General features: G+C 38.5%; 1 protein-coding gene across 1 annotated transcript; it reads left to right on the top strand.

Annotated features, from left to right (window-relative positions):
- Positions 1-1,150: 1,150 nt before the first annotated feature.
- Positions 1,151-10,204, top strand: LOC138588764 (interferon-induced, double-stranded RNA-activated protein kinase-like). The gene is made up of 15 exons (XM_069659016.1): positions 1,151-1,260; positions 1,942-2,080; positions 2,421-2,578; positions 2,664-2,787; positions 3,119-3,186; positions 3,276-3,351; positions 5,249-5,305; positions 5,431-5,477; positions 5,571-5,693; positions 5,778-5,939; positions 6,022-6,226; positions 6,835-6,963; positions 7,184-7,282; positions 8,746-8,808; positions 9,250-10,204. Exons 1-15 carry the CDS (start codon positions 1,151-1,153, stop codon positions 9,373-9,375), a joined length of 1,686 nt encoding a protein of 561 aa, XP_069515117.1. The 3' UTR covers positions 9,376-10,204.
- Positions 10,205-10,674: the final 470 nt, after the last annotated feature.

Genomic DNA, 10,674 nt, shown 5'->3' with positions numbered 1-10,674 from the left:
TCGACAGTTACCGTTTGTTAAACCCTCAATATGAGCGGATATTTACAGTGAATGCATTAGACATGAAGAATCTTGCATATGTATTTCCTGCAACAAGTCAAAAACTAATCATTTCATACACAAATGTAAGAGTGTTTTACATTTTATATTACAGTTTTTAAACTAAAAAGAATGGACAATTGTGGTAGTCTGGAAGCTGTGAGGCTTGTATTAAATAACTTAAAATATATTTGTGCACATGTAACAATTATAGGTCAAAATATTGCTAAATTTGTATTATTAATTTGAATTATAAAATCCAGATGTGGCGCTAAAGAAAGAGACGTTTGGGAGCCGAAAGAGTCGACTCTTATTTCCTGGGCTGAGCCAAATGATCCGATCACTGAATAGAGCCTAAATTCCCATCACTAGTACACAACAAACATAAATAATGTCTCATCAGAGCAAAACGTTTTTTTTGTTTCATATTTAATCATTAAATTAAAAGGTTTTTTTTGTTGCTTTTAGTTGTTTGAGTTTTTGTTAGACATCTACGATGGTTATCCTTGACCTATCCCCATTTAAATCATCAATATGACCAGATATTTACAGTAAATGTATTAAACGTGAAGAATCTTGCACATTTATTTCCTGCAACAAGTCAAAAACGAATTATTTAATACACAAATGTAAGAGTGTATGATATTTTTTATAAGGTTTTTATACCACAAATGTGGCTTAGCATAACTATATTATATTATTATTCTTATTATTATTATTATTATAGTGATATATGTCCTCACGTTCCAATCCTAGAAAAACTATTTTGGCTGAATTATAAAATCCAGATGTGGTGCTAAATAAAGAGCAGTTCGTGTTTGTCCAAAAAGTCGACTCTTATTGCTGAGCTGAGCCAAATGATCCGATCACTGGAAAGAGCTGAGACTCCCATATGTAGTCCACAGTTTCAGTTTCGATTAATCAGATAAAGTAAAGGCAAACAGCGGCGCGTGAATCACATTTATATGAAATCGAAACTCACAGGTTAATAAAATGAGCTGAATCGAAACAGAACACGGAGTCCTGCAGGACGAGCAGCAGAGAGGAGGAGAGACAGGAGTCATAAACTTTCTACAAGTCTTAAACAACATTAGCTGAATTTAAATCATTGATGATGGACGCTGGAAACTACGTCGCCAGACTGAACGAGTACGCACAGAGGAGACGTTTTGCGCTTCACTTTGAGTTCCTCGGCTCCGATGGGCCTGACCATAATAAAACGTGAGTATGATTAATGTATTCATCATTTTGTGTCATTTTTCTTTGCTTCATTAAAGCGGTTTAACTGCAGCAGATAACATGACTGGAAAATATGCTGCATAGCTCTTTGCATAAGCAAGACAGAAAATAAATAATAAAAATATAACGGATTTATATAAAACTACAGATAGGAACCTGACTTTTCCTAAATATGTTTATTTTATCACAATATAGTTTTAAAATTGTTACCAAAATTACAAATCAGAGATTGAAGAAAAAATAAACACCTAAAATAAAAAAGATGGAGCATTAATAACAAAATAAAAACAAGATACATCCTCACAAATCTTTCTTGCTACATTACAATTATTTACAGTTTATTTTTTTAAGTAAAAAGAAAATTATTTGAGTAAATTGTGACCTGGTCTCGTTAATATGATAAAGGTGAGGTCAATAAATGGAAATGTTTGAGTAACAGTAATTAAAATTGTATGTAAGTTAAGTGTTTGAGCATGGTCTGTTCATGGTTGAGTGTAACAGCACTTGAGCAAAGCTTTGGTGTAAATAAAGCAGACACAATATGAATGATTATCTCTTCCTGGAGGCCTAAAATGGACGTGTGCAGATTTATGTAACCTATCGCACCCAAACTACTCTTACTACATTTGCTGTCCCAACAAGTATGTGTCACTTCCTCTGCAGATTCACCCAGCGGGCAGTTCTTAATGGGAAGGTCTATCTTGATGGTGTGGGGAAGACAAAAAAGGAAGCCAAGCACAATGCAGCTAAGAACGCCCTGAGGTGTTTGTTGGAGGACGAACAGGTGGACTCAGTCGACTCCGTAAGATTCCTCTCTGTTTACTCACTTACAAAGTATCGCTCAATACCCTTTAAATCACTTCTAAAAACACACGTGTGTAAACAGGCATTTACGTGCGTCATCTTTTACTACCTTTAACCTGATCTTAAGTAAGAGAGCCAACACCTTTTTTTTTTATCTCTACGGCTCTCTATCCTTGTTTTCATGTTCCTTCATGTTTTTGTGTACATTTATGTTCCTTACTGTAAACCACCTTAAGCTGCAATTTACAGTTTACATTAAAGTTTGACTAAATAACCAAATCAATGTTGGATTGTACATATTTAACAGTAGGTCTCTGTGACATATCTTTGTCTAACAGACGGACAGTGCAGCAGAATCTCCAGCTGCTGCAGCAGCTCTTCAAACGAGCAGCAGTAACATCAACTACATATGTTGGCTGAATGAATACGGCCAGAAGAACAGGCTGACTGTACGGGCTGTGGAGTCCAATAGACCGGGACCAAATGGTGCAACTCCGTAAGTCTCTTAACTGCACCCCTGTTAGTTAGCGATGTTTAGCCACCATTGGAAAATGCATTAAATAACCATTGTGTGGTATTAGGTGCTGTAGCTTCGTGGTTGGTGGTAAGGAGTATCCAGCTGCCATCGGGGAGACAAAGAGGGAAGCTAAAGAGGAAGCAGCCAAACTTGTACATCATGAGATATTTGGCCGTAACACCTCACAGGTAAGTCGTATACACCAGTTTCTTTTAAATTGTTGGCGTAATCCAAAATGGAAGCTCACCGTTTGTTGTTTTACCTGTGACGTAAACTGCATGTGTAGTTCAGGTGTAGTACAAAAAAATACACACCTGTCGACGAGAAACGGTCTGTTTTTTCTTTGGGTGTGTATGTTTCTCAGAAACTATGACACCACACGACACGTATTTCCCAACAACAAGTAGCCGCAGGTCTGAACACTTCTACTTTTGAGTGCTTTTGAATTAAAATGGATCCAGAGAGGTGACATTTTTCATCTCTAACATGATGGCTAACACCTTCTTCTCTGCATTTTAGACGCCCGTCAGATCATCAGTATATCAAGGTGGTGCCTCGCCCGTGTTGTCAGCACGATCAGCTACACTGTAAGACACTTCTTGTCTTTATCAAGAGAGCACAGCATGCAGTTAAACACCAAGAAGCTGTACTCATGTCTCTACTTGTATTCCTTCAGGGAGTCCAGTGAATCATCATCGAGTACAAGTGACTCAGTAGTTTTCGCCGATTCATCGAACTCCTCCGGGGCTCAGGTCTGGTCTTTTAAAAATCTTATATACACTTTTTACAATCTTCACATGTGATATTTAGAAACTTAAATATTTTCTAACACGACAACACAAAAATTACCAAAAGTTAATCTATGTTTTCTTGTGAATTGTAGATGTCCTTCAGGTCGTCTGATGCATCAAGCAGGTATAAAAATGTATTGACCCGAGTATTAAAACAGTCCATAGAGTATAAAAAAATCTGGACTAATGCCTCTTATTACTTCCTCATAGAGAGTCTTTTGCATCGTCACCAAGCCTGCAGAGGAATGCATACAGCTCAGGAGTATTCACTGATTCTTCCATGGAGGAGGTTTGTACTTCCTGTTCAGTCTTAAAATCTGTGATAGTTCAAAGTAAAGTCAACCCTCTAATATTCAGCTTCTAACTCTGTATCTGGAGGTAATGACAGAATTTTAGTACCAGGTGGGGGAGGTATAGTAACATTTGGTTTAGATGCCAAGTAGTACAGGGTTTGATGATCTATATCATTAAAGATACATTTTTACAACCACAAACGGCCATTACATCACTCTCAGTACAGCCACCAGACTCCAGTGACAAAAACAGTATTTTTTACCTCTTCAACACAAGAATTGCTGATCTACTGCTACACTATAACAAGGCAGCCATTTTGACCGTTAGTGTAACAGTTTTTCCATAATAGTTGTTGAAATAAAACTAATATTACTGTAGGAACGGTTTATTTTATTATAACATTGGGTTGTTGTTTTTTTTATTCTAAATTTCTATCTTTTAATGACAACAGATATTGCTCTGTAAGGCCTGTGTCAACTAACAGCGTTTATTGTGCTAGCAGTGCCCACGACCTCAATTTCAGAGCGCTTACCGTTGCTAGGTAACGAAAGTTGTCTTCCCAACCCTTGGCAGTGACCGTTAAGGGCCTGTGTCCACTAACAGCATTTTTTGCGATGGCAGCGCCTATTTTCTTTACAAAACTAGTGCAGTTTAGTGTTTTCAGTGCTCAGCGTCCTAAGCACCAAAAGCCCTTGGCTTTAGCTTTTTTTTGTCGCTGCACTCACGTCGCTCTCTGTTGAAAATAGTTCAGCTTTTGGAACACCGCTGCACTGGTCAATTCACTACTCCCTCACCAACCAATCAAAATCAAGAAGGGGCGGGACTTCAGATATCAACTTTGTCAACAACAATGACGGAGGAGAAGCTAATCCTTTCGTTTTTTCGAGGTTACAATTTCCAGGTGTAGAGCTGCTGCTAACGCCAGGACACGATTCCTTTCTATTGTTTTCATGTTTTCTTTATAAAGTTTACGTGAATAAAAGCAAATATTAAACATACAGAGCATTTAAGACAGACTCAACGGTCACTACTGAGGGAAGCAGAAGTGCTGTCAAAACACTTTCGTAACCTAGCAACAGTAAGCGCTGGTGAGAGGTGCTCTGAAAATCTAGGTTGTGGGTGCTGCCAGTGCAAAAAACGCTGTTAATGGACACATGTCCTAAATCAGTTTTAAATCGCTCTGTTTGCTTAATATCTGCTTTTATTCAAGGACATTTAACAAAGGAAACATAAAAACAAAGGAATTAATCATGTCCTGGCCTTAGCAGCAGCTCGACACCTGGAAATGTTACCATCAAACATATTGTTGACAAAGTTGATATCAGAAGACCCGCCCCATCTTGTTTTGATTGGTCAGTAAGAGAGAAGTGACATTGACGAGCACGGCAGTGTTTCAGAAGTTAAACTATTTTCAAATGAGATCACTGAGCATTGGTTTGTATAGGAAATATTTGCTGCCATAGCTAGCGTACTAGCTAATTAGCTAGCTAATGAATTAGCCTTGTATTGAGCATGGACTGTTTAACAGTATGACTTTGATAACTTCTGCTTTTCTCCTCTTTAGCTCAACCAACGTGTCAGAAATTGTGCACTTGAGACTCCCCAAAAACAAAATGGCAAGGTGACGCCACAGTGGCTACGTCCACTTTCTTTTATACAGTCTGTGGTCTTATACTCGATAACAACAAAACACAATCAGAGCAGATTTCAAACTTGTAAATCTTTGTTGTTCTTTTTTTATCTAAGGTTGCTGACAATCACTTGAACATGGGAAAGAGTCGGAATGAGTCAAAGTATGAAAAAAATGAGCTTTTCTTTGCACTTTTTCATGTGTTTTCTTCTGACATGGTCTTAAATCTCTCCCTCATGTTTTTACCTTTCGACAGGTTTACTACAGACTTTGATTCTATCAAGAAGCTTAGCAGCGGAGCCTACGGAAAAGTTTACAAAGCAAGATCGAAACTATTAAAAGACAAGTCTTATGCTGTGAAGATTGTCCGCCATGACGAGTAAGTACACAGAAGTAGGTTTAAAGGGTGCAGTGTAGCATGTGTACAGAGTTAATGAGATTTTCTTGTTCTTCTGTTGATCAGCAAATGTCTTCGAGAGGTGAGAACATTATCAGACCTCCATCACCGTAACATCGTGAGATACTACACATTTTGGATGGAAGAAACCGGATACCAATGTGACCATTCAGGGTGCAGGTCCAGCTATTCTTCCAACTCTTTTTCCAGCTCTTCCCCCAAACCCATGCAAGTACCATAAACCCTTATTTCAGGTTAAAGTCAGTAATTAAAAATGTTCCCCATTTTCAATCATCTTCTTAATTTGTAGGTCGACAGAAAATTCATCAGCAAAGTTCCTCTATATCCAGATGGAGCTATGTGACACCAAAACCCTACGAAGTTGGATTGATGAGAAGAACGCTCAGTCTCTGCAAGACTTCAAGAGAAGAGAAGAAGCTCTAAACGTTGCTCGACAGATATTTAGTGGAGTCAAGTACATCCACTCCAAGAACCACATCCACAGGGACCTTAAGGTGAGACCAAACATGAGTGTGTGGCTGAGACAACGCTGATATAGAAACTAAAAGAGGTGTCCGTTATCAGTCATTTATGGATGATGTGCATGTGGGACTTTTGTGTCTGTGTCCATAAATTCCTGATAATGGACACCTTTAAAGGAATTAACTATTATTATTATTTATGCTTTCATGCATTTTGTAATCAAATTCTAAAAACAGGGTAAGGCCATGACGTCCATGTTTACTGTCGGCCATGTTCACTGTCGGCTACGTCACCTGACGTCCATGTTTACTGTCGGCCATGTTCACTGTCGGCTACGTCACCTGACGTCCATGTTTACTGTCGGCCATGTTCACTGTCTGCTTTGTTTCCTAACATTCATGTTCACTGTCGACTACGTCACCTGACGTCCATGTTTACTGTCAGCCATGTTTCCTGCAACTATGTTAACTGCCAGCCATGTATATTTAAAATAAATGTCCCTCATTGTGATAATTAAGTGTTGGCATGTTAACAAAGTAAAACAAGATTAACATAAAACAGGTGCCTTTTTAGAAATCTATTTACCCACTTCTTCTGGAAGAATCCAAATCAGTTTTACTCTTTGTTTTTCACTGGTTAGCCCGACAACATCCTGTTTGGCCTGAATGGAGAGGTGAAGATCGGGGACTTTGGTCTGGTCACCAGAGATGATTCTTTGATGGACAGAACAGTGGACCAAGGAACCCCAACATACATGGCTCCTGAACAAGTGAGATGATCTATAACTTTAATTCTTCTATGTTGTTTTAACAAATAAGATCTTCGAAGACTACCTACTTTATAAGCCCACCACACTGAAAAATTATCCCTTTCCCCCCTAAAACTCTCTACTGTTGTTAGTGAGAGCTGTAAATAAAGTTAATTATAGTTAAAAGAACCAAAGCGCTCGAGGCCAAAGCTGTTTTTCTTTTTTCTTTTTTTTACAACAGCGGACCAAGACCTATGACAAGAAAGTGGACATTTTCGCTATGGGGTTGATTTACTTGGAACTCCTTTGGACATGCTCTACAGGCCACGAAAGAGTAAAGGTGAGTCTTTCATTAACAGAACAGAACATCAGCTGTGTCCCAATTCAGCGGCTGCATACTTCAAAGGACGTATTTGAAGATTTCGTCACAATGCTGCGTCAAAGCCTGTCCCATTCCAAAGGCTCCTTCAGATGCGGCCGACAAATCTGTCCTCCTTTTCCGTATTCCTTAGATTCATTGCGCAACAATTAAAAAGAGATTAAAAGGGGAGACTCTTAAGCAGTCGAGGAATACAATTTTAGTTTTTGGAGTTTTCCTCCTCCAAGTTTTTGGTTTCAACTCAATAAATCAGCTAGTGATGCAAACTTTAAAAAACTGAAAGGAGCCTTAAAACTTAAAATTACCGTTAAAATAATAACGTTAAATGATGTAGTTATGATGTTAGTTATGTTAGCTAGTTAGCCAGTTAGCTACCTGTTGCTAGGCGACAGGAGCGTGCTTTGTGATGCAAGGGTAAGGGGCAGGAACAACTAGTGACGCAAAAAGGAAATCCTGCATAGACCAGACGGTCTCATTTCAGTTCAGCTTTAGCGTCTACACAGGCTACAAATGACTCATCCTCCGTAGCCAGTGTCCTGATGCCGCAACTGAATTGAGACGCAGCTAGTACAGATGCGTGTAAAAAGTACTGTTGTAACCTGTTTCCTGCAGTATCAGTGCAGCGTCCGGGCTGTGAAACGTCCTCACAGTATAAAGTCAGACAGGTCCCTCTGAGGGACATTTCTAGCAGCTGTTTCTGTGCTAAGCTAACTGAAGCTAACCTCATATCAGGAGACTATTAAACTGAAATCATTCTAACAGAACAATATAGTGAAAATTATTAACATTAACTTTGCTCCAGTGTGTAAATCAGTTGGATGGGGAATGTCTCGCTGCTACTCGTTGGCCATGTTGGCTGCTTCACTTTCATCCATGTGGCTCCAGGTTCTCCCTGTCGCTCACAGACGTCACGTTCACTAGACGCCTCTTCTCCACGCTCCAGTTTCCCTCTCTGTTTGTCTTTTATGTCTTTTACTTCATGTTACATCAGTCATACATCTATACCGATAGATACATCAAGATATCTTCTTTTCTATTTGTTACGGCACCATCCATTTAGGTTGAAATTGATCTTGAAAATGCTCAATAGAAATGATTCATTATTCCCCTTAAATGCATTACAGCTAAAGTAACTTAAGTTTGAAAATGTAAGGAGTAGAAAGTAAAGTAGAGATACCTAAAAAAAAGACAAAAAAAAAAGTATTTATACTTAGTTACTCTCCACCTTTTTGTTGTTTGACAAATCACCTGCCACCATAATATTACTATAGTACGAAGGCCCACATCTATGATACAGAACAAGACCAGTCAAGTATGCTCCTTTAATGTCTTGTATGTTTTCCTTGAATTAATTGTTTCATTCAACACAGAATAATAACACATTTCAGGCTGACTAACGTGTTCTTTCTTTCTTTTATCACCAGGTTTTAATTGATGCCAAACTTAAAAGGTTCCCCACCAGTTTTAGTGAGAGATTCTTCGCAGAGGTAGTACTTTTAATACTATATTATTTCGCTTTTCACTGTATATCTGACGGGCTGCATGGTGCTGAGTGGTTAGTGCTGTTGCCTTACAGCTAGAAGGTTTCTAGTTCAAGTCCCGGTTCGGATGTAGGGGGCCTTCCGGCTCCACATTGTGAATGTGAGCTTGAAAGGTTGTCTGTCTATGTGTCAGCCTTGTGATGGACTGGTGATGGATGGATATCTGACAAGGTGCAAGTTAGTCATGGTTGTTACAGAGCAGCTGACTTACTAGGATTTTACCATTACAACAGGTTTCCTTCTCTAAAGCCTCAAAGGATGAGTCAAAAATGTTTGCGATAGTTTTGATTTTATGAAGTGGGGTTTAATGAGGTTCTTTCATGCAGTAAAACATCATTTTTTATTGATCGAACAGAGTTTTCATCAATAGTTTTTCTTTTTTTGCAGAGGGAAATCATCAAGTCGATGCTGTGTGAGAGGCCAGAGGACCGACCTGAAGCGAGCACACTGAAGGCAGAGCTGGAGATTTTAAACAAGACGATCAAAGCGCTTCTGGCACAAAGAACCGTCTGAGAAATATTTCCAAACGCTCCTCTGACTCAGATTCTTGTGATGATCATCTTATGTCGGATTTACGGACATTATTTTAGACACTGTTTTTACCCTCATGTGCTGTACACAGGTTTGTGAGGATATGGGTCACATGACTTGGAGACTTGATCGACGGACATTGATAAAAACTTGACCCGACTTTTACTTTGTTTTTAACAACTTGAGACTTGAATAAGACTCTAAGCGACCTGACTATTTTTTATGGAATATTTTATTTTTAGACATTAAGAATTGATGTAATGTTTCTACGACATGATTGGGTGATTTTCTTTTGTAATGCACGCTTCTTTTGCAAAGTCTGGAGAGAGAATCAGTGGTGGCTCCTGTGTGTGGTATTTTTAAATCTGACTGCTCCTCGCTGCTTTTGCACGTCTCCTTTTATACGATTCATGTTTTACTTGTGTCTCTGTATTGAACCTTCTGTTTGTAACTTTGTGCAGCTGTTGTCTGAAGCAGGTCTGAATGACATTAAAAAAAAATAAAAAAATAAAAAATAGAAAGTAAAATAGAAAAGCTGTTCCATAAAGGAGACCTTTAAAATGTTCGCTGTATCATGGGTTTGATAATCACAGACTGAAATCAAATGTTTATCATAATTTAAAAGTCACTTTTACCATTATTCATAGCTTTATTTCGATGTGTTGTGTCGTAACAGCTGACATTTTATTCTATGCTGGGAACAGTTGAATGTTTTTACAGTGATGATCGATGATTTGTACCGAATACGATGGAAAATAAAAAATGATTTGGGCAAAGTTGTCATTCATTTAAAGTTGGGGCTGGTCCTCCTTCTCCTCCTGCTTCTTCCTTACCTTCTCCCTCTTCCTCTCCATATCTCCTTCTTCCTTACCCTCTGTGTTCTTCTCCATATCTCCTTTGTCTTCTTCTCCTCCATATCTCCTTCTTCTCCTTCATATCTTCTTCTTCTCCATGTCCTCTCCTCATTCTTCTTCTTCTTCTTCTCCATATCTCATCCTCCTCCTTTGTCTCCCTTACCTTGTCCTCCTCCTTCTTGGTTTTCTTCTCCTCCATATCTCCTTCTTCTCCTTCATATCTTCTTCTCCACATCTCCTCCTCCTCCCTTTTATTCTTCTCCATAGAATTCTTTTTCTTATTTCTTTGTTAAAATTCAAAGTTAATATTAAAAAAGAAATTAGATCTCTCTGCTTTCACTTTTTCATCACTGATATAAAAAACGTTCACAGAGAAAGAAGAAATAGAGCGTCTGTTACTATATTTCGACCAGTAGAACACCAACAA

Source organism: Semicossyphus pulcher, unplaced genomic scaffold (genome assembly GCF_022749685.1).
Source record: "Semicossyphus pulcher isolate SPU_LCO1_2020_fin unplaced genomic scaffold, fSemPul1.0.p SCAF_12, whole genome shotgun sequence".
In the NCBI taxonomy this organism is placed as follows: domain Eukaryota; kingdom Metazoa; phylum Chordata; class Actinopteri; order Labriformes; family Labridae; genus Semicossyphus; species Semicossyphus pulcher.
This window is presented reverse-complemented; position numbering and strand designations above follow the sequence as displayed.

Coding starts and splice junctions, on each gene's coding strand:
- LOC138588764 (XM_069659016.1), top strand. CDS start 1,151: ATGATGGACGCTGGAAACTACGTCGCCAGACTGAACGAGTACGCACAG. Junction 2,788..3,118: donor TTGGCCGTAACACCTCACAG/GTAAGTCGTATA, acceptor TCTGCATTTTAG/ACGCCCGTCAGATCATCAGT. Junction 5,940..6,021: donor AGCTCTTCCCCCAAACCCAT/GCAAGTACCATA, acceptor CTTAATTTGTAG/GTCGACAGAAAATTCATCAG.